This window comes from Neophocaena asiaeorientalis, unplaced genomic scaffold (assembly GCF_003031525.2).
Source record: "Neophocaena asiaeorientalis asiaeorientalis breed wild unplaced genomic scaffold, Neophocaena_asiaeorientalis_V1.1 scaffold114, whole genome shotgun sequence".
In the NCBI taxonomy this organism is placed as follows: domain Eukaryota; kingdom Metazoa; phylum Chordata; class Mammalia; order Artiodactyla; family Phocoenidae; genus Neophocaena; species Neophocaena asiaeorientalis.
Genome location: NW_020173116.1, coordinates 9,527,958 through 9,551,431, shown reverse-complemented (window position 1 = coordinate 9,551,431; position 23,474 = coordinate 9,527,958). Strand labels below are relative to the sequence as shown.

The 23,474-nt window shown below is 43.8% G+C and overlaps 2 protein-coding genes across 9 annotated transcripts in view; one reads left to right on the top strand and one right to left on the bottom strand.

Annotated features, from left to right (window-relative positions):
- Positions 1-17,180, top strand: part of REV1 (REV1 DNA directed polymerase) — a 73,626-nt gene extending 56,446 nt beyond the window's left edge. For 5 of the 6 annotated variants that reach the window (XM_024743725.1, XM_024743723.1, XM_024743724.1 and 2 more), the window contains 12 exons: positions 244-363; positions 5,585-5,805; positions 6,074-6,246; positions 10,821-10,923; positions 12,098-12,263; positions 12,495-12,700; positions 13,898-14,131; positions 14,814-14,934; positions 15,559-15,779; positions 15,887-16,043; positions 16,329-16,431; positions 16,766-17,180. In XM_024743725.1, the coding sequence (XP_024599493.1) occupies positions 244-363; positions 5,585-5,805; positions 6,074-6,246; positions 10,821-10,923; positions 12,098-12,263; positions 12,495-12,700; positions 13,898-14,131; positions 14,814-14,934; positions 15,559-15,779; positions 15,887-16,043; positions 16,329-16,431; positions 16,766-16,877 (1,937 nt within the window). In that variant the 3' untranslated portion in view covers positions 16,878-17,180. Of the gene's footprint in view, positions 1-243; positions 364-5,584; positions 5,806-6,073; positions 6,247-10,820; positions 10,924-12,097; positions 12,264-12,494; positions 12,701-13,897; positions 14,132-14,813; positions 14,935-15,558; positions 15,780-15,886; positions 16,044-16,328; positions 16,432-16,765 lie in introns of those variants that run through there. The other variant, XR_003003095.1, reaches the window with a different exon arrangement.
- Positions 17,181-17,371: 191 nt separating this feature from the next.
- Positions 17,372-23,474, bottom strand: part of EIF5B (eukaryotic translation initiation factor 5B) — a 67,745-nt gene continuing 61,642 nt past the window's right edge. For all 3 annotated transcript variants that reach the window (XM_024743722.1, XM_024743720.1, XM_024743721.1), the window contains 6 exons: positions 23,227-23,358; positions 23,043-23,119; positions 22,761-22,925; positions 21,153-21,291; positions 19,224-19,385; positions 17,372-18,903 (listed from right to left, as the gene is read on the bottom strand). In XM_024743722.1, the coding sequence (XP_024599490.1) occupies positions 18,796-18,903; positions 19,224-19,385; positions 21,153-21,291; positions 22,761-22,925; positions 23,043-23,119; positions 23,227-23,358 (783 nt within the window). In that variant the 3' untranslated portion in view covers positions 17,372-18,795. The remainder of the gene's footprint in view (positions 18,904-19,223; positions 19,386-21,152; positions 21,292-22,760; positions 22,926-23,042; positions 23,120-23,226; positions 23,359-23,474) is intronic.

The following is a 23,474-nucleotide window of genomic DNA, read 5'->3' as shown; positions in this document are numbered from 1 at the left end:
TTTTGGAACAGAAGGTAACATCTGTCCAGGAACCATGCTGGTTATAATCTGTAATACTTAACAGAATTCTGCCAGTTTTGTACTGTGTTTGAAATGATCAAAGTTGCACATTATTTTCATTCTCTTTAGAAATTTGATAGGTAACCTGTCTCTAGATGTCTTTGTTAAGAAATTTTGAAAGTAATTGTGAATATTTCTTGAATGACTTCTTTCTTTTCTTTTTTTAAAAAAAAAAATGTATAGGTTCTAATATTCTCCTGGCTAGAATGGCAACTAGGAAAGCAAAACCGGATGGCCAGTACCACTTAAAACCAGAAGAAGTAGATGATTTTATCAGAGGTCAGCTAGTTACTAATCTACCAGGTAAATACAAATCGTTTCTTTTTAACTTTTATTTATTGTAAGTATTCATTAGTGCTTTTCATAGATGTATAATGTTTCTTTCTTTTTTAAAAAATGAATTAAAAATTTTTCATCTTTTATTGAGTGCCATGGGAAACAAAATTTAGAACTCCACAATGAATATCCTTTCAGTTGGTTTATCAGAACCTTAATATAACATTTTAGTTTTGCCTCTCATGTGTTTTACTTTAAGTATTTAAGTATTTCTCAAGTACCAAGATCAAGGAATTCTAAGAAGTCATACTTAAAAGAATATGATGAACTTGACTTTTGGTCCTTTAAATAAATCAAAATTGAAATAGTGTACTTCTAGACCCAAGGTGAAGTTTTGAAAATCGATTCCCCTATTTACAAAATCGTCCTTCCAAACTAGTGATACTTTTCTGAGTTTACTAAACAAATAGTTTTAAAAGTAGAAAATATATAAACCATATTAGGGAGAAGAAAACCTAAAATGAAGTGTTGTATTTTGTTAACTCAGGCTGAAGTAAAATGTCCAAAAAGGCATACCTTTCTCACCTAATGGGCAGGATGCTTAGTTATCTTACTTTCTTGTGTAGTGTGGCTAGCTAACCTAGCGTGTAAAAACCTTTCTCTTTGGAGAAATCAAGTATAATTCATTGTAACTGGAAAATGGTTGCCCTTTTGGGGCCTTGAACAGATGTAATTTTTGTGTGTAGGGCAGTTCATTTCACAATTATTAAATATTGAGACTTGCTTTCTATGGTAGGTACCTCTTTCTAAGAAATTTCTCTAAGCCATGTAGTAATCCAGGATACCATTTCAGATCATCCTCTCCTGTTTTTGTAAAGCAGCCTGCGTTAGCTTCACAAAGCTCCCAGGTGTTTGTGGTGGGAAAGTTCAAGAGAGTATACTTTTGGTGAAAAGTTTTCTTTTTATTCATTTGTTAAAAGTTTTAACACTTTTAACAGTGGATTTAGTGGTATTTTTTAGATGCATGTTCTTAAGTCTAAGAAAAGTATATCTGAACTAACTTAGAAATTTCTGTTATAGGCCAAAAATATTAAATGACCCAAATGCCATTTTATGATGGGTTAGTTCTGAAGCCTCCTGACTCCCTAGTAAATAACATCCAAGAATGTGGTAGTATCAGAAATGTGAAATATGACATTTTGATGGTCAGTTTGAGGTTAAGTTTGAAGAGTAACCTTATAAAATCATGCTAGCAAATTACCTTATTAGACAATACAACTTAGGAGTTTTAATAACATGTCTTATTGCAGTTTTATATAAGAAGGAACCAGTGTATTTAAAGGGCATGTGTTGCTGAGGCTCTGCCATAACAAAACACCACAGACTGCGTGGCGTCAACAGCAGCAGTTCATTCCCTCAAGAATCCTGGGGACTAGAGTCCACGAATGAGCTGCCGGCCCGTTGGGTTTCCTCTGAGGTCTCTCTCCGGGGCGTGTAGGTGACCGTCTTCTCCCTGTGTCTTCACATGGTGTTTTCTCTTTGTGCGTCTGTGTCCTGATCTCTTCTTATAGGGACACCAGTGATACTGGATTAGGGCCCACCTATATGACCTCTTTTTCCCTTAATTACCTTTACGAAGGACCTTTCTCCAGTTATAGTCACATTCTGAGGTACTGGGAATTAAGATTTCAGCATGGGTATCTTGAGACACAGTTCCGTCCACAGCGCCATCTTTCTACTGCATCATTCTTGTAATTTTTTTTTTTGTTTGTTTTGTTTTTTTTTAAACACAGAAACAGAGAGGTTTTAGTTTTAGTTCCTTGACCTAGTCATCTTACCTTTCACCTTCATTTGCTTCCTGGCTGGAAGGACTTTACTTTTTGAAGGGCACGTGTGGGTTTATGTGTCCCGGTTGAGTTCTTAGGCACAGCCTTGAAGTTCCTAAGAGAACCTTGAAATCTGGGGGAGATGGGGGCGGCCAGGATAGGCTTCCTCTGGCGATCCCCCTGCTCCTCTCTCCGTGAGAACCAGCTTGTAGCCTGTGGCCGCCCAGAATTGTTGGAGAGATTTTCACGTGTAAGACTATTGACTTTTATAAAAATCCCCAAATTTATTTTCAGGAAGATTTAGAACATTTCAGTATGTAAAACGTCAGCCTTTTCTGTTGTTACTCCTGCCCTGAGATGGTAACGCATCTCAAGTACGAGCTGCCCTCTGAAAGCAGGCTCCACACGCATGCGGGAATTCTTACAAGAAGGAAACTTGTTCATCTTTGTTAAAAATTTGTCATTTCCCGAAGATAGTTGAAGGTGAATACATGGTGACTATTAACATTTTGTGGCACATGCTTTGAGTAAGTTCTGCTCTGTAACCAATAACCAGAAGCGGGTCCATGTTAGACGCGCCTCCCCGCTTGTCCCCCGCCAGCTGCCTCTGTCCCTGTGTGCCCTGCCCGGTGACTGAGCACACGGCGTGCCTGGCACACAATCATTGCAGCCGCGTGAAAGGGGAGCACATGCTGGTAAGTTTATGAAGGCGCCCCAGAGTAGTGACTGCACGTTGTGCTAGCAAACAAACTACCAGCGAGAGCTGTTGAGCTAATGAAAGAAAGGACTGTCCCCAGCAACTGTTTAAATGCGGTAGCTCTCTCCACTGTTTCTGTGGCTCTTCGCAAGGCTTTCCACCCTGGCTTGTAGGACCTTCTGCCCCTTGTCCATCCTTTGCTGGGTGTGTGCACCCACTCTGAGGTTTCCAGCTCTTTCTTCTCGTGTCAGATAAGCACTGCGGCCGTGTAGGTGTACATGACCATCTACACTGTCCTGATATGGGAGCCACTAGCCAAGTGAAGCTAGAAAATTTTAGGTTAAATTCATTAAAGTTAAATAAAGTTAAAATTCGTCTTCCCAGCTGTACCGCCCACATTGCAGTCAGTGCTCAGTTACCCACATGTGGCGGGTGCCTCCTGAATTGGGCAGCACAGAAGAGAATGGTTCCGTCACCACAGAAAGTTCTGCTGAGCGGTGCTAACTTAGATGGCAAAGGTTGATTCTTTGGAACTTGACTAGCGTCTCTGGACTGTCAAGGTCCGGGTGCCGGGAGGAGGCATTCCTGGCTGTTCTTAGCCTGGGGTCATGGTTCCCCTTCAAGGACAGGTGCCACATCTTCGTCCAGTGGCTTCACTGGCAGCTTCCACGGCTTCAGTTTTCTTCTCTCCTTCTCAGAACCTTGGTTCTTCGCTGCACATTCTCCTTCATGTTTCCCTTCTAGGTGGCTGCACTCAATGTGACTCTCAAGACCCTGTTACTTCCTCCTTAGAGGGGCCTCCTTTCCTTAAAAACGCTCACACGAAGCAATCAAACTAGCACCCATTCGGGGTCTTGGTGCTGATTCCAAGCCAACTTTTCCCCCCTGTGGAGACGTCATAGGGGTTAGAGGTAGACCATCCATATGCCTCCTTCCCCCACTCAACTTCAGGCCATTCCATTCCATTAGGTGAGCCTGTAATGGAGAGGAACCTCTCTTCTTCCCTAGAGGGCAGTTCAGTTAGATTAGGTTGATCGTGGTTAGGTTGGTGGTATTTAATGTAATAGTCTTTCTTTTGTACCTCTTAGTGAATAATAATTGTGTTCTGGTATACTCAAGAGACTCTCAAAAGCTATAGGTTTTCCCCCTGTCCATCCCAGTGCACACAATTAATGCAGGATTATTGCCTCTTGCTGATTTTGCAAATCAGGGAGAACAGATCGGCTGCCCAGATTTGTCAGGGAAAGAACATGATCACATCTTGAGGGTGGGGAGTTGCGGCAATGATGGGACGGAAAAAAATAGAGACAGAAAGCGTTCCCTGAACACGAACAGCTGCGTAGAGTGTCTCTGGCTTTGGCCACCCTCGTATCTGATTTGTCCCTTTCGTTGGGTTCCTCCTCCCCATCTTGAAAAATACTCCAATAGGTTTCACTTAGAATTTCGTCTTTTTGTGAATGGTCTTCATCCGGAGGGTTCTCTTGTTGTTAACTCAGACTCTGCTATTCTTGCTTGTTCTCTGTTCTGAATTGAACTTGAAAATGGCACAAATGGGATACAGCACCCTTAACACCTTTCATCTGACTTCCATTAGGGGACAGATTTTCTTGGGTTAAACTTGTCTCGCCCACCTCTGTGGTCATAGACCTTTTGTAAAGTTGACCACCTCCCTCCTAACCGTGTGTCTGCGTAACTGCTCCAAGAGGTTCTCCTGGCAGAACCTGGACGAGAATACTCCTTCCCCCACTAGGGCCACTCAGAGAACTGGAGCCAGAAGTAACAATAAAGGTGACAGATAGGTGACCCCAGACTCCACTCTGAGCCCCCTGGTAACATCCTACAGAGGGCCAGACCGCAGTCTTCCTCCCTGATGGACAATACTGATCTCATGGTGTGGAGACCATTTTAATAAGAGTTTTAGTTCCCCCAGGTTACTCTTAAATCACTTTCCCAGACATATGTACCTTCGTTAAGCTTTTGGGCACATGGAGAGCAACAGCTCATGAGCATCGTTTGGGCGAGGCTCCAACCTTGCATCTTGCAGACAGTGACGAGGGGCTGCTGCACGCTGGCCCAGCTGCAGGACACTGACTGCCTTTCCAGGGAGAGGATCTTTGTTGGTAAAAGACATCTGTCCTCCCCTCGCTGCTACTTTGCTCAGGAAGCTTCATCCCCACGTCACTTGTGCCACTTTGTCCAGTATGAGAGCAAGCACCGTGGGCTTGGACCTCTGTCATGACTTCTTGTTCTAGTTCCCATTCAGAGAAAATGTGGCTGAACCATTGAGAAGTTTGGTCCTCGCCAAAGTCATAGTAGAGTCCCTAACATTCCTGAGTCTCCTAGTATGTCTGTAAGTCATACTATAGACTAGCTTAAACGAGTCTGTAACTTAGTTGATTTTGTAAATAGAAAACTTTTTTACTCAGTAATAAATAAAAATAACATTTTTTTGGAGAACTTACTTAGTCATACACACTTGAAAAGTTCTGGTTCACCTATAGGTAGAGTCCAAATTGAGAAGTGGCTTCTAAAAATAAGTTTACTAGTATGATTGCACCAACCAAAAAAAAAAAATTCTCAATCTATGAGATGCTTCAGTTATGTCACTTCAGAATTTTAAGGGAGATTATTTTAAACTAGTTGTTTGTGCATGAATAGTTATTTCATAATGCTCAATTGTTTTTAATAGCTTATATGCAGAATTAAAGAACTGTCCCTTTCCTAGGAGTTGGACGCTCAATGGAATCCAAGTTGACATCTTTGGGAATTAGAACTTGTGGAGACTTGCAATATATGACCATGGCAAGACTCCAGAAAGAATTTGGTCCCAAAACAGGTCAGATGCTTTATAGGTTCTGCCGTGGTTTGGACGATAGACCAGTTCGAACTGAAAAGGAAAGAAAATCTGTTTCAGCTGAGATCAACTATGGAATAAGGTTTACCCAGGTACTGCTCTCTTCACAGGTTTTACCTTATATTCTTTATATTTTCACATAGTCCTGTCTCTCCAACTAGACCATAGACTCTTGATGCTTGAAATTAAGTCTTAAAACTCTTGCCGTTCCCAGAACTGGCAGAATGTTTTTAAGTAGACAAGAGCAGGGCACTAAACCATACACATGCTTAATATTGAAAGTTAATCTACTTGAGAAGAATTGTTAGGCATGTAGGAAAATAACATGGAGGGTATTTTTTTATGTTTGTCTTTCTGTAGCCAAAAGAAGCAGAAGCTTTTCTTCTGAGTCTTTCAGAAGAAATCCAACGGCGACTTGAAGCCGCTGGCATGAAGGGTAAACGCCTGACTCTCAAGATCATGGCGCGAAAGCCGGGGGCCCCTGTAGAAACTGCGAAATTCGGAGGCCATGGAATCTGTGATAACATCACCAGGTAAGCTTATCTTAAAAAGGATATTGGACACTGATGTTTCAGTGCAGGTTATTACAATTAATGGAAAACGAAAAAAAAACAAGGAAGAGTAGGAATAAAAATCTGCAAAGCGCTGATGTTCCTGGACGTCCTGCGGAGCCAGGTCTCAGCTCAAGACTCAGAACTACGTTGACTTGCCAGCTTCCAGGCCAGCCTGTCTGTGTGTCCCTGACCGGGCAGACTGTTCTTGGGGTCTTGAGTTCAGTGCAGGGACAGAAAGGGAGGCGGTTGTGGACTTGGTGGAAGGGTCTTGCAGGGAGACGTCAGTGTAATAATTGAGAGAATGACCTCAGTGAGACACGGACGTCACTCAGGGAGGCGTGCCTTCTCTTTGTGAGAAGGTGAATCAGACTATGGCGGTCTCTGGAAACTGGTAGAAGGCATTTTAAAACCCTGGTGTTTTTTTTTATGTGAGGGCCACTAACATAAAACTGCATGTAAGATTTGTGGCCAATATGCAAATGCCTAATCCTGTGTGTGCCATCTTACACCACACAGCGCCTGGGTGTTAAAGTTCTGGTTGACAGACAGACAGATGTGTGTGCCATTTTATACTACACGTGCCTGGCTGTTAAAGTTCTGGTTGACTGACAGAATGCAGTGTGGCAGTTTCTTCTCGCTGTCTGTGCGTTCTAAAATGCCTCACAGTTTCCGAGAACTGTATGTTGTGATGCATTCAGCAGCACCTAGGGGCTCCCCCTGTCTAAGCACAGTAAGAAAATCAGCCTTCGTTTAATCCTTTTTTGGAAAATCTAGATATTCCAAAAATCTAGTTACAGCATTAAGAAAAACTGGGATTTTAACTGTACTTTATTTCCCCCAATTCAAGGATAATATTCAGCTTTTTCGGTAAGCACATATCTGCTTGCTGTTATTGGTATTTGTTCATTTTTGTCCTAAACTTTTAAAAAAGTTTTATTTTGAAAAATTTAAACATGGAAGTAGAGAAAACAGTGTAATGAACCCCATGTACCCTTCACCTGATCTCCACAATTGCTGGTGGGCACCTGCACCATCCTTCCTCCCCTTCCCCCTAGTTATATTTTTGAAGCAAATCTCAGATACAGTATCATTTCTTCCACAGATATTCACACAGGACAGTTCAGAAATCTGCCTGCATTGCTGGCAGTAAAGTATACATTTTGCCATGCACTTAAAATAAATATCTTTGGATGAGACATCATAAGGCATAAATAGCACGTGATTAACTGAAACAAGTGTAATTTTGTAAACGTAATAAGATGTAGATCGATTGTAAGCCATTAATTTAAGCCTAACGTTTTGGTGGTATTGTAACTGCATAAGAAATGCTTTAGGTGAGAGCTTATGAAATATTGTAATACTGATCCTGTATTTCCTCTAATTCAGGGGTTGGCAAACTACTTCCTGTGGGCCACATCCAGCCTGTGGCCTGTTTTTACATGATTCATGGGCGCCAAGAATGATTTTTATATAAGAGATTGTAAAAAATGAAGAATAGGTGAAAGAGACAACAGAGTACAAGCTGTTTTCCATCTGGCCCTTCCCAGAAGTAGTCTGGACCCGTGCTGTAGTCAAACTGAAGTCCTGTGTGGTTTAGGAAACTCAGAAGTGTATAATTATTCTGTAATCTCTTGTAATTGGCCTTAATCAAAAGCTACATGGCAATCACGTGACTCACAGGCACATTTTGATACTGTCATCGAAACGACAAAATTTAAGTTGCGTAAGTCAAAGAGCCACATGTAGATTGAGATCGTGGCTCGATTATCACTTAGGAAAATTTTTCTTATAAGTTTTCCTTTTGGGAAAAGACTTCTTCCTTCTTGGAGTTCTTTTCTGTATATGTGCTTTTAATTTGAATTGTGTGTGTGTGTATATATGTATATTATATATATTTAAATGTGATAAACGAAATTGAAAAGGTCAGATACCAGCTTCCAGTCCTTTGCACCTCTCCCCAGCTCTGAGCACCATACTTTTCAGCCTTTTTGTGGTTTCTTCTGATACTTATATCCGTACTTCTAGATATATACTTAAACTGCTGTTTCTGTCTTGAGTCTTGCAGAACGTTTGCGTGACTTTCTACTGTAGAAGAGGATTTTCTCCCTTCTGTCCTCCACTGCCTGTTGCTCTTCTCCCCAGACGTGTTTCTTTCCTTTGCCCCCAGTCAGGTCGGTGGGTTTTGGTTCAGTCACGGTCCACTGTCCCATTATTATGACATGTACATACTGTACATAGCTGGTCCATATTGTCCACTAGGATCACATTTTCTTTCCTCTTGAATATGTTTCTCCTGGAGTTACTGAGTATCTCGTTTTGCTTGCTTTTTTGTGAATTTGCCACTGAGTTTATCCCCAGACTGCCTTCCACTGTGACTGTGTTTTAACACATCAGCAAGTCTGTTACTGTGATCTCTTTTCTTGGAGGCCTTTCTCTTGGGGCCCCCAACCTGCTACTCGGGTCTGAATTTGTTTAAGACTTGCTGAAAAGTTGGAGTCGTGGGGTGTCCCTTCTCTGTGTTGATCCCTGTTTTCCTAGATCCCTGGTCTCATATCTTGAGAAGGAATTCATGGGTGTAAACCTGTCTATCCTCATGCCCAGTGGTTTGCTGACTTAAAGGTTATAAACATATCTTAGAAATCATTTTTCCTCATTTAAAGGCTCCATTGTCATCATCTTTTCAGGGTTACTGTTGAGAAGTTCACTGCTCTTCTGATTGCCTGGTCTTGATAGGAGATCTGCTCTTTCTGGAACTTTCAGGATCTTCTCTTTATCACAGGTGTTCTGGGATGGTATCAGTTTGTCTTCGTGCCAGGTACTTTGCCGGTATTAAATTTACCATTTCTATCAATACTAACATTTTATTTTACATTGGAGTTTTTGAATTTATTCTTTGGAAGATGCAGAATTATCTCTTACCTCTTAAATGTTCTTCTACTCCCAGTGTCAGTCTGTTTCTCTGAGTTCCTTTTTTCCTGTTTTGGTTGCTGTCTTTTATATCAGAGATTTTCTTCAAGCATTTATCTATCTCACAGTTCTTGGCTGTTATATGTGAACTGCTGAAATGTTGTGGGAGCCTCTGGACTCACAGTGGGACACGCAGACCAGGGGGCTTCACTCTGGGAGGGCGGCTGGAGGGGCTTGGTCTTTGGTTACCACAACCAGCTGGCAGTGTCTGTGGTTCTTCCTGTGACATGTTCCACCCAGGGGATGGGTGAGAAGATGGACCGGTGACAGCTAGTGTTCTAGTTACTCAGGAGGAGAGGGGTCTGGGTGGAGAAACGGGTGTACTGTGCTGCTTCCGAGCGAGGGGCCTCGCTCGTCCTCTGCTGTGCCTGACGCCCCCTGTAGCTTCTCTGTGTCAACATTCCCATCTCTGGGAAGCTGTCCAGGAAGGAGGATGGCCAGCTGTGAGAGCCTGCTTCCCAGGTATTCTCTCCCCCTCCTTTCAGACGTATCTGACACCTCTAATTGCTGAGCTCTTCTGAGATTCTGTAGCATAAATTGGCTTATCTCAAAGTTGGTGCCTTGTTTTAGGCATTTAGCAGGCATTTGAGTATTCTAAATTATGGCTGACATTTTTCCTCTACGCTTGTCTTCTGTCCTTTTTCTATCTTTTAAGAGTTTACACCTTTCAAAAATAATTTCAAGTCCATTTAGTGTTGTTTTGGAAAGAAATGAAGATAAACACGTGTTTAAACCACTATGGCCCACTACAAATCTTGCTTTTAAGTTACTCTCTATTTATCTGTGTGAAATAAATTTAAGGTAATCATTAGGTAACAAACCAATGGAAATTTTTTGCAAATGATTTCCATAGAGAAATAGGTACTTTTCATAGATAAATACATAATGTATTCATAGTACTGAAAAAGGAGAGTAAATGTAGTCTTGGGCACCTGATATTGCTGGCACATTTTCTGGTCCCCCTTGAGGAGTTCTTACAGATGTAAAAATTGCATATTGTGGTCTCTCTGGGTTTTAGACGGGGCGCCACCATACTTCCTTCCTCAGAGGTATCCACACATTTCTGTATCCGCATGCCCGTGTACTGGGCGTATTCACATGTTGAAAACAGAGTCAGGAGAATCCGGGAGATTCATCTTTCTCTTCTGAATATTAACCGTACCTCAACAAAGATAATCTTGCAACCTAAAACATCTCTGGGAATCTAAAACGTTGTATTTACTGCTCAGGCTTTAGTTGCAACATAATATGCTTATATTTGAATATACATTAACTGAAGTACATTTCTTTAAAACATTTTTCTCAACTTATTTTTGGTTGACCAGCTCTCTGAAAGTCCCAGTGTTCTTGATTTTTCTTTTCCCACTTGTTGCCAATGTAATTAATTTAGCATTATTGGCTTCCTTGAAAGGAAGACTATCTCCTACTTTTTTAAGGATCATATTTAATACTTTAAAATTTAAACTTCTTGATAACTTGCTTTACAACTTTAACTCTTTAAACCGTTCCATACTACTGAGGTACCAGGGAATACATATGGAATGTAGCTTTTGTTCTTTTAAAAAAGTTAGTTCTATCACTTACAGGACTGTGACTCTTGACCAGGCAACGGATAGTGCAAAAATAATTGGAAGGGCTGCACTAAACATGTTTCATACGATGAAACTCAACATATCGGATATGAGAGGGGTGAGTAGTAACATATTAAAACAGGATTTTCTGTAATGTTTTTCTTATTTGAGGGTTGAGCGGACGGTGGTCATGGTGCGGTTTAGGGGGTTTATATGCAGCTTTTTCAGCTCCACTGATGAAATATAAGAGAAACTGAAAAACGACTTTCTCATCTGAGCTGGTCTCCTTATTTAAGAATTCACATTTGTTCTGAAATCTGTTTTCTGCTTAGAATAATAAGTATCATATCTTGAATTTTTATAGTGCCTTTCTTTTAAACAACCAAAGACCTATCTTAACATGCGTTATTTGCTTCCTGCTCTGGTTCCCGCAGAAGGAGACGGGGCTGGAGGGAGTGTGAAGCTGCAAATGTTTCTTGACCTTTAAGGTTCTTTTTCATCAGAAGTTTGTTCTGATGTCTGATAAACGATGATCTAGAAGGAAGAGTTTACCATGGGCACGTGAGGATGCATATCAGTGAGGGCATCAAAAATGTGAAAGCCTTCATTTTCTTAAAGATTAACCTTTGTTAGGTTGTGTGTGAGCAAAGGATAGTTACTCGCTTGGTATGGTTGTGGAAGGATTAAAAAGTCACTAAGCCGGGCTTCCCTGGTGGTCAAGTGGTCCAAAAAAAAAAAAAAAAAAAGTCACTAAGCCAACAGTGATGATCCTCCTCCCTGGAGTACTGTCATGGGCAGGGGGCGGTACTTATCTGTGTGGATACCTGCCGCGTACCCACTGCCCACCCTACCCCCAAGCCCGGTTTTTATTGACAAAAATGATAGGTTAAAGTAAGGTTGCAAGTAGACTGTCCCCTGGTTAAATTTTGTTCAAGTTTTATTTTAAAAACTTAATTGGGACTTCCCTGGCGGTCCAGTGGTTAGGACCCGGCGCTTTCACTGCTGTGGGCCCGGGTCCAATCCCTGGTCAGGGAACTAAGAGCCCACAGGCCGTACGGCATGGCCAAAAATAAACAACCACAAAAACTCAAATTGATGAGAAATTCGGTGGTACAGTATTCCACATTTTTGGAGTTCCTGATTTTGAAGAGATAATGTTTGGGTAGATTAGATACTCTAAAATTGAGAGTAGCTAGTATAGGTAGTATAGAAGTCGTTTTCGTAATAAATTGTATAAAAGGCTGTTTGAATTTAACTTTTTTTCCTAGAAACCTATTTTATTCTGGTTCTAGGTTGGGATTCATGTGAATCAGTTGGTTCCGACTAAACCAAACCCTTCTGCATGTCCCAGTCGCCCGGCAGTTCAGTCAAGCCACTGTCCTGGTGGGTCACACTCTGTCCTTGACCTCCTCCAAGTTCAGAAAGCTAAGAAGCCTACGGAAGAGGAGCACAAGGAAGGTCAGTGCTCGTCAGCGTGGTTCTCATTTGGAGCTTATACCGTCCGGAGTGGGAAGTTAGTGTACAGGTCGTCCAGCCTTGCTGCCTGTGACTCTCAGAAACAGCCTGACATTCTGAATTATGATGAATCAGTAATAAAGCTTTATCTGTAATGGGTTAAAGTGCACCCTTCCTCCCCTCCCTCTCCCCCTCAGTGAAGAGGCTATTTTATGTCATTTCCTGTGTTTTCAGTATTTCTGGCTGCTATGGATCTGGAAGTTTCATCTGCCTCTAGAACTTGCACTTTCTTGCCACCTCTGTCTTCACATCTGACATCAAGTGTCAGTCCTGTTACTACTAGCAAAGCTGAGTCCTCAGGGAAATGGAATGGTCTACATTCTCCCATCAGTTTAAAATCAAGACTTAACCTGAGTATAGAGGTCCCATCACCTTCCCAGGTATGTATTTATAGTTGTAAATATGATGTCAGTGCAAAAGTAGTTTTACAGTAGAAATGATGTTTTTAAGTTATCAATACAGCCAAGAAAGGGAGAAAGGGCAGCTTGACGGGGTGGATCATGGTGTTAGTTCCAAATGGGAAACAAGTTCAGGGCAAGATTGTGCTTTTGCAAAGATTTGCGACTCTCGCGGGTTGTAAAACGTGGATGAGAAAGCCCGTTCTGTGAACTGCCACTGTCGGCAGCCTGTGGACCTCCCTCTCACAGTTGTGATCACATGGACACAGCTCTGGTCAACAGCACGGCTTTGCTGCTCATTAGTAGAGGCCTTTTGTCAAAGGTTTCTCTTGCAGCATTTGCAAACAGTTCTCTCTATAGGGTAAATGATTTTCCTAACACCAGCTATTAATTCCGTTGGTGTGGTCTGTAAACGTGGTATGCTGTTGGCATTTTTGCTTCTTGGAAACTTTACATAGCACTTCAAGCTCTGTTGGGAAAATCAGTTTTCTCTGTTCCCCTAAGTGGTGGGATGTGCTGGCTGTGAGGCCAGGGAAAGGGGCGGTTGAGAAGTGCTTGCACGAGGTCCCTGGTGCTGGCGAGTGACCCCAAAATGGTGGCTCCTAGCGAGGTAAGACTGGCCTATCGGCGTATGGTAATTGCTTGTTTTCAAAGGGATGGATGGGCAGAGGATTCTAGTGTGTAGGCTGGAGAGTTGAACTTCTAGAATCCCTTTTTCCTAGCTTGCTGCTCAGACGAATATAATTTATATTTGGGGGCAGATAGTCTCCTGTCTGAAAGGTAAACCAGCCTCTGACCCAGGACTCTTTACCTCATCCCAGAAATGGACATGCACCTTAGGCACTGGCCGCTTCCCCTGGGCAAAGTTTAAGATTTGAGCTTGACAAGGGCCCGCCTGTCTGTCTGTTCCTGTGCAGGAGGTTCAGTGAGGAGACATGGCTGAGCTGACCCTGGGGTACCGGCCAGGGGCCTGCCCTTGTCATCTCGAGTCCACGCATGACCAGCCAGGCATCAGTGGCAAAAGACCAAGATGTTTCAAAAACGTGCTGGTTTGGGGGTGGCTCTCCTAGCTTGATGATCTGCACCTTGTGTTCACGATCCATGATGTTGCAATGGAAAGGAAAGTGGGGCATGAACTCTGGAAATGCATCATCTCAGCATCTGCCTGGTGTCTTACAGCTAGATCAGTCTGTCTTGGAAGCGCTTCCACCTGACCTCCGGGAGCAGGTGGAGCAAGTATGTGCTGTGCAGCAGGGGCAGCCGCCTGGTGACAGGAGGAGAGAGCCCGTAAACGGCTACAGCACAGGGGTGTCGCCACAGCCAGCTGGGACAGTGTTGTTACAAATACCGGAACCTCAAGAATCCAACAGCGATGGGGGAATTAATGTAATAGCCCTTCCAGCATTTTCACAGGTGAATTGAATCGAGGCCCTTCTACCATAGTGTGAATATCCTCGGCCATCTGGCTCCCAGCTCAGGGCACTTCTCTTTTCCTTTTCTCCTTTGCCCCTTAACCTCCCAGTGGCTGACTCCATCCCTTGGGGGAGGAGGGATGGCCTGTCTCCGCATCACCTGCGGGACACAAACTGACAGAGCAGCCAAGTGTGGACAACAGAGGGCAGAGAAGAGGGAGGCTATGGGGTGTGGGTACTCACAGCTTCCACCCCAAAGACAGAAACACTCTGTTTCATTGGCCTGAGAAGACCCTGGGCCACACTCGAGTACCAGGGTGAAGATGTGTAACCGTACACTAGGGACAGTAACACAATCAGAGTTCGATGTTTAAGAAAAACATCACATATGCACCTGTTTTCTTGCGTTTTGCTTCTCATTTCCTACTAGTGCTTCTTGCCCTGGTGGTTCTGCACAGTGTTTTTGTTTTGTTTTTTTAATTAAGTCAATTCACATTCAAAGCTGTATTCCTTATTCTCACCCTATAACCTTGTGAGGATTTATGAGCTTTGACATTGAGGACCTAATTCATACAGATCAGAAAAGTATGATTTGAAATAAAGTCTATTTTGTGAAAAATATAAACCAGCCGCCTATATAGAGTCAGCTCAGGTTTGACTTTGAACTTTCTCTTTTCCACCAGGTGGACCCTGAGGTGTTTGCGGCCCTTCCAGCAGAGCTTCAAAAGGAGCTGAAAGCAGCCTACGATCAAAGACAAAGGCAGGGAGAAAACACCCTTCACCCGCAGCAGGCCAGCACATCCGGTAAGCTTTGCAAGTGACACGTAACAGAAGTGAAGATGTGAGACATGAAATTGTTGTTTGTTGTAGTATATATATATGATGGCCCAAGTCTTTAAGCTGTTAGTCATGTTCAGTGCTCTTCACATCAGGGGAACGGAACTAGTACGCAGTACAGGTTAAGTGCTGTCAAGAGTCCTAGGTGGATTTGTATCTGTAGCTTCTTGACTTAAAAGTCTGAACAAGCTATTACCCAGAAATCTTTTGAATTGATTATCTGTCAAGCCAGTTGTCCTTTGAGACCGATCCTTCAGAGGATGTAGGTTTAAAGCCCAGAATGTGAAGAAGGTTTCTTCTGAACATGCGTCACAAATACCACATTTAAAATGAAAACAGAATACTGCCCTGCTGAACTGCTGGAAGGAATTCGCCTGTGAGTTTTCATTGACTGCCGCGAGCCCCGTATAGAGTAGCAGGTCCCGAATGTCACCAGTAAGTGGCTGAGCAACCCTAGGAAATGCGGGGCCACCTCAGGGAGGCCTGTGCTGTGTGCGTGCGTGTGTTCAGGGCTGCTTTTGGGAGGAGGAAGGGGCCCGTGCTGCTCTCCAGGCATGTTGTGTTGAGGATCTTATGTCCATCTTCTTTTAGTGCCAAAGAACCCGCTACTGCAGTTAAAACCAGCAGCGGTGAAAGAAAAGAAAAGAAACAAGAAAAAAAGCTCCATCAGTCCCCCCAGAAAGATTCAGAGCCCTTTGAAAAATATGCTGCTTAACAGTCCTGCAAAAACTCTGCCAGGGGCCTGTGGCAGTCCCCAGAAGTTAGTTGATGGATTTCTGAAACATGAAGGTCCTGCCTCTGAGAAACCTCTGGTAACTTCTTTCATGCTTTTTAAACTTTGACCTTCTCTTTCCATCAGATGTTTATGTACTCGATGTTATGTAAATATAGCACTTTCTATTATTTGTTTTCTTAACAGGGAGAACTCTCTGCTTCCACTTCAGGTGTTGCTGGCCTTTCTGGTTTGCAGCCTGAGCCGTCTGCGTGTGTTAGACCCCCAGCACCCAACCTAGCTGGAGCTGTGGAATTCAGTGATGTGAAGACCTTGCTCAGAGAATGGATAACTACCATTTCAGGTTGGCCTGGCTGGTACTGAGACGTGATGTCCTATGACTACAGAACATGAACTCAGCTCTATAGAGGAACTATTTTCCTAAATCGAATGAACGTAAACCAGCCACCCCCCCCCCAACCTTTTGACCTCTGTGGGCGGCTCGGAAAGGTTCCTTACCACAGCCCACTCGTGTGGCAGCTCTGAGTCACTATCGTAGCACGTAGTTTCCTTGGTCCCTGCAGATCGCTGCCCTTTCTCCTTCATAAAGCATAAGTTGGTCCTCATTTGAGATTTCTCCCCTCTCTAGATCCAATGGAAGAAGACATTCTGCAAGTTGTGAAATACTGCACTGATCTAATAGAGGAAAAAGATTTGGAAAAACTGGACCTAGTTATAAAATACATGAAAAGGTAACTATTCCGTGCTTTTACCCAAAGGGAAAAAAAAACAGCATGTCTGTCACCACAGCTACTGGAGGGAGGTGGTGAGCGAGCCGTGCCCTTTCTGGCCATCAGTTACGGTATGTATGGTAACTGCTCTTCAGCATTACTGAAAAGGGAAGGCCTGTATTTTGAATGCCAGAGAGAGAAAGAGGTGCCGTAACATTGACTGGGGAGTATAAAATGGTCAAAACGAGACTGCTCCTCCTCTCAAGGTTTATAGAGTTTAAACCATAGAAGTACGTTTTTGAGTTATTTCTAGGAATCGGGTCTTTCCTGATCGCTTGTCTCTCCTCACCTGCAGGCTGATGCAGCAGTCGGTGGAGTCGGTTTGGAATATGGCATTTGACTTTATTCTAGACAATGTTCAGGTGGTTTTACAGCAAACTTACGGAAGCACATTAAAAGTTCCATGAACATGACCAGGGAGCCTGCTGCTCTCCGCTAGCTGTGCCATAAGTGCTTGTGAGGTATTTGCAAAGTGCATGATTGATAGTAATGCTCTGAGTTTTATAATTTTAAATTTCTTTTTAAGCCAAGTGTTTTTGTACATTTCTTTTCAATAAGTGCCAAATTTGTCAGTATTGCATGTAAATAACTGTGTTAATTCTTTTACTGTAGCATAGATTCTGTTTACAAAATGTTTGTTTATAAAGTTTTATGGATTTTTACAGTGAAGTGTTTACAGTTGTTTAATAAAGAACTGTATGTATATTTTGTACAGGCTCCTTTTTGTGAATCCTTTAGGAAGCAAATCCTGAACTATTACGGCTGGACCGTTACACGCTTCATGCTAAGCTTTGAAATGCCTGAGGGGGCCCAAACTGGTGTTCTGCTTGTTCCAAGCAAGGGTAAAGAAAGCTTCCAAATCCTCTGATCACTCCTGACCCAAAGCATGAACACAGGAACATGTTAAGAAAATCTTCTTTACTTCTTCCAAGAGGAGGAATTTACATATTTTTGAATTAGAACACACACACAATTGAAGATTAAGTTTTTCCTGGGAAAAATCATGTCCCCCAGATGGTTTAGAGGTTTTTGTCTTTGCCTCTACTGGCCCTTGAGAAACTTCAATCCTAATGAAGAATGGTCCAGATTTTCAAATGTATATAAAAGTATTTTTCTATGCTATATGTTATGCCATAACACTTTAAAAATATAGTTTATAATTCTATGCCAGTGAATACTCAGGAACATTTTCTTCCAACACCCCACACTGACTGACTTCATTCAACACTGTGCTATAAATAGGTAGTCAGATATTAGGGATCTGCCAGAAGAATTACTCTGATGCTAATAGATCTCTTACCTCAGGGACCCACTTCCCACATTCTTCAGGAAAACCATAACAAACGAACTTCAATCAATCAGACTAATATGAAGAAACCATTATGATGCCTCTGTAACAACTTAGTGTTTACACTAAGTCCAAACAGGTAATCAATACCCTATTGATTGATTGATTGTCTCATCAGAAAATGTATGCATGATGGAATTTGCTAGGACAAAGCAGACCAAGATGGAGGTATAAGAATTCCTAATGTTAACATGTGCTGGTACACAAGGTATGATGATAGTTAATAAAAACAGTTTGAGAGAACGAGCTGCACGGGGCTGGAGACTCACAGAAGAGCAGCTACGCTGACATGAAGCCTAGCAGAGCTCGCGGGTCAGCGTCTGGGTTCTTTATTGGAGTTCAGAACTGTGTGCTGAGTACAGTGGACTCTCGTGACCACACAAGCAGTAAGGAGCAGCCAGTTTTGCTTTACACCGTGGTTTCACACAAAGCAGATAAATACCAGAATGCCTAATCTTCTATCTTAAAAAATTCCTAAGGGCATATGGCAGAAGAACGCATGGGGGAAAGAAAAAAAAAAACCACCACTGTGGGAAGGGTATGCATAAATAAGTATTTCTTACCTCAAAAAAGTCCCAAGTATCAGAAAATCTGCAGAAGCTTGGTTAATCAAATACTGCAGTACTGATTTAATCAGTATAAAATTGAAAGAGCTTTAGATCTGTAATAAAAATCCAGATTTGGGGAAGGGCAACCTTTAAAACAGCAGCCAGTAGAGGAGGACTGGGGAAGGCGTGGACGAGTGCGCAGGCACGCCGGAGCCGGAGCTGTGGGGACGTGTAATCGACCACTGTCAAACCAGTGTAAGTTTCTTGGTTTCTCATGGAAAACATCTTATACGCCTATTTTTTTTTCCTTCTATGCTTAATTAGTTCATCAGTTTTCAGATAGGTCCATTCCATTTTTTGCCTTGTTTTTCTTGGTAGTATTACAACATCATTTTGCATTTACTCCAATTCCTGACCCGTGTGGAAAAATTAGATGATTTCAAATACTTTCTTTAGCTCCACAATAAGCTGCCAGTCACTCTTCTGCATCTCGTCTCTGAACCAGTCTTTGAGGGCGTCGATGGACTGCCTGCTGATCTGTAAGGCCCAAGGCACACAGTGAACAAAAACAACGTAACGAGTGCCAAAGAAGAGCATGGGGCCCCGACCCTGCTCATCACAGACGGACGGCTCAGGCAGAAACCGCCAACGCGGAGCCAGCCTGCCTGCCTGCATTTTCTGGGAGCAGGATGCCAGCAGCACATCTGTTTGCTGGGGATCCGACCTAGAGTCCTAGCGGGCACTCTGTCAGGAGGCCAGGCTACAGGCCAAGCCCTCAGCTCCTGAGTAAAGGCCATCAGAAGAGCCGACGGCCCCCTTCCTTAAAAGGGGCCACTTTTGCTGAGTGAGATACTTACCTTACTGACGATAATGTCTGTAGCTTCAAAATGTCTTCCGTACATCTTGGGAGATTCACCAGGGATGGGTTCTATTTTGACACAGACTTCCTGTCCTTTTTTTGCAACATCCACTTGTTTATGGTTTACTTCAATACTTGTTACTATTCCAATGTCAACAAACTGTAAAGTAATAACAGAAACTACGATGTGGGCAGAGGAATCGTGGCAGTCACAGGCACCCAAACTGGACAATTCATGTAACTGGAGCGAATGAGCCAGCTGCAAAGCCTGGGCCCTGTGCCCCTCTATCACCTTGGTCTCTGGGTCTCTCCGCAGTGTGATTTTTCTCACTGGAGAACTGGGGGTGACACCACCCCACCCCGTCAGCCTTCACAAGATGGCTGTGAGGACAAAAGGAGGTCGCTCGTGTGCTTTGGGACACGTGGAAAGTGCTCTGTCCATCTGACGTGTTTCCACCCTGCCCTTCCACGTGACAGCTCCCAGAGTAAGAGAGGCCACAGCAGGCACGGAAGTCCTGAGTCAGAAATGCTTGGGGTGGTGGGGATGCAGGCAGAGGGGCAGGACCCGTCGTGTGGGCCCCGGCGGCCACGCTGAGGACTCTGCTGCTCATTCTGAGGATGCGACTTGGGAGCGACCTGCCCTCAGTCACAGTCTGGGGAAGGCAACAACAACATCCCGCTCTGCTGCCTGTCTTGCTAAGAGATACAGGGCAGCGAGAGTAAAAACAGGTAACCTGGTTTGGCCGAAGCCACACAGGAGATCACTGCTGTCAGTAAGTGTCCTAGCTTAGCCACTGGCAGAGAAGCATGACTCCTAGAAGCAGTGAGTCACAGCACTCGGAGGACGTCAGGTGCCGTCTCCCACTAAAGGAACCAAGTCTGGGGCAGGGAAAGTCCTAGATGAGCCTGGAGCACCTTAATGCACCACAAAGGAAGAAAGGGCCCCAAGTGCTATGTGCAAGGACACAAGGCAGCTTGAACGGGGCTCCCAGTGACCAAACGCTGGATAACTGGGGTCTCAAAAAAAACCCCGGCGTGTTTCAGATACCTAATGAAAAGGCTGGGGTGGGGGGGGAAGGTTCTTTACAGAAGCGTGTGGGAAGGGGGATCACAATACTGCCACCATCCATGTCATAACTACTCAGGCGAGGACTGTCAACGGTGGTTAAAGCCGCTGGGAAGCTCACAGGGACTCTCAGTGCTCCAGGTGACTGAGTCAGTACAGCGCGCGAAGACCTGTCTCTGATGGCGATGCTGAGCTGACAGCACCTTCTCTGATCACCCAAGTTTGCACTGCGACAGTGACAACCCACGTGACAATTCAGAGGCGCGCAGGAGCACCTGTGTGCACAGTCGCCTTCCCATTCTAACTTGCATCTAGTCACAAGGGAACATCCAGACAAATCCAAGCTGAGAAATCTTCTGTGGAACTGCTGTTCCGGACTCTTCTTTAAAAAGAATGGCAGACCGTTCATCATTGAGACTAAAACACTAATAACCAAATGCAGTGCACCTCGAAGGAACCCTGGGCCAGGTCAGCAAGCAGCATTACTAAAGACATTTGGGACGGTTGGTAAAAAGTGAATGTGAACTGTGAACTACAGATTTTATTGAATTAATGTTATTTTTTCTTAGCTATGATGCTAATCTAGAGGAAAGACATGAGTGTCCATTATACTATTTTTTAAGCTTTCCCCAGACTCAAAACACCAAAAACTTTTGAAGAGCAATAATTCTGCAACTTTCATTACCTGAAGCACTGACACCAGGTGCTTGAGAATCAACACTGATTAAGGAACACTGATACTGAGTTTGTATAAGTTACAGGAGGTGACAAGCGCTGCTTGATTTGTTTTTTATCACTCTTGACTTCCCAGAACTGCTTTAAGAGATGACACACTTTCTAAAAAGTACAACCAGAACTTACATTTTTGCTAGGCACGCACATAGGTGTCCCCTGCTTCACCTGGCCTGCTTCCACAGTCACGCCCATCACTATCGGATCTCGAGAATTGAAAATAAACTGAGGCAGAATTTTTATCTTGCAGGGAAATACTGCTATGTGTCTAAAAGGAAAAAAGAAAACCCAAGAATTTTTAAGCTTACAAAATCACTTCGAAGCATAAAAAAGCAAATGCAGGTGAATATGAGGCTTCTTCTCCCCTCAGCTGAGGGCAGCAGGAAGGCCACACGTCGGCGCTCAGGGGTCCCTAGGGTGCTACATCCTCTCTTCATCCTCCTCCTTCCCCTCAGAGCAGCTGCATCACAGGAGCACGGTGGGCCCACACCAAAGGCTGAGCCCCGCCCCTGAAGATGGAGCTTGAGTGCCTCGGTGGAATCCACCATCAGGTGTGTCCTGGGGCCCGTGTGAGGCCTATTCTGAGGACCACACAGGTATCAAACCACATCCTCCTTTTCTCTACCATGTTCCCACATCAGTTGATCCAAAAGGACACTATTTCTGTGCTTATGAAGCATATGCTTAGAATGCTTTAATGGTTTGTAGCATTTTCTTAATCAAACTTCAGTCTTTCCCCTTCAGGTTTCATGATCTAAAGTGAGCACACCTCAATCTAAATCCCAGTATTTACCAGTCTACTTTTAAAATGTACCTCAGACTGAGCCATCCCTCCCTCTGGTCACGCTGGTCTGAGCCTCCACCATGTCCTGCCTGGACTACGGGGGCCTCCTGACAGGCTCTAACCAGCAGCCCCCTAAACCCCGCCTGTGGCCTACGGGGTCCTACAGGATATGGGTGCTGCCAACTTCTCTACCGCAGCTCCTGCCACCCTCCCCGAGGGTCACTGTGGCTGCCTCCACCTCTGAACACGGCCCTGCTGGCTGGTGGTGTCCTTCCACCTGACACCTCCTGGGTGTCTGGGCGGCTCGCTTCACTCTCCCCAGCTGAGCTGCCTCCCCACCACACTATTAACCACAGCTCTCCTCGCCTTATCTAGGCCCTGCCCTGCTTCATCCTGCGCTTATCCCAACTTCTCATGTGTTCTTCACTTGTCTTCCCCTAAGCTCCGAGAGGCAGGGACCTGGTCAGGTCCATTGACAAGGGCTCCCCTGCACCACAGGCTCTGTCAGGTCTGCTCGAGGAATGACACCTGCCAAGGAATGCCTCACCTCCTTTCGTTTTCTAATTTTCCACACTCTCACGGTGTTACCTCCATTCCATGCAACCCCAGATGAGGAACTCCAGCAAGATAAAGTCCCCAGATGTAGCAACTACTCACCCATTAACGCAACCTAGGTCTGCCAAGTTAAAGAAAATTTAAAACTAAGCAGCAATGTTACAGAGAGGATTGGTCCACACACTGCTAGAGTGTCTCAGGTGGGCCAAGTTCACACACTGCTAGTGTCTCAGGTGGGCCAAATCTGTGGCGTACAACACACCACCTGAGGATGCAGCTTCCGGGAGACGAGCGAGTGCCATGCTTCTGTTGTCTACACACCTGGCTGGTATTTGGAAATCCTCAAATAATCAACTTTATTACCAAAGATCCAAAGTAGGTAAAAACCACCAACTTACTTAAATTCTTCTTGTTTCTGTTTCTTGTAGTCTTGTCTATATTTCGTAAAGGCATCGAATAAATGATAAATAATTTCTGCACTAAAAATTCTAACTCCTAAACCGTCAGCCATTTCTTGCGCATCCCGTTCAATTCTCACATCAAAGGCCAAAATTACTGCATACCTAAAAGGTTAAAACACATCAAAGATCATTCAATGAAACCCAGACCATGTCATAACAGTTCTACTAAAATAAAATAGGCAACATAAAAGCCTTTACAGCAGAAGAGAAATTACTTACTGAGGATCATGTTCCAACATCACCGAAGCCTTCATAACATCTTTTTTATGGACTGGACCAATGTTAATTCCTGCATACTGTAAAAAGGGAGTTTCCTAGTTTAACTGCCTGTGTTGGGTAACAGGAACAGCGCCATAAACTATGCCGACCACTGACTCTCGTGGAGTCAGGTACCATTACTTACGGGCACTTCTGATGTTTTCAGAAATTCAAGTAGAGCTTCCAAAGATCCCAGTGTAGATGCCTGGACATAGACTCCTTTCTCTTCTAATTTGATGGCATTTAGTGTCTGCTTTAACTCATGGATCAGTTCATCCTTGAAAAAAGATTACATTTGACAAGGTTATAAATACACCTCTATCTCAGCAGCCTAGAATTAAACTGTTCCTGTTTTTGATTAGGTGTTCATCTGAAAATAAGAAACCAAGGCTT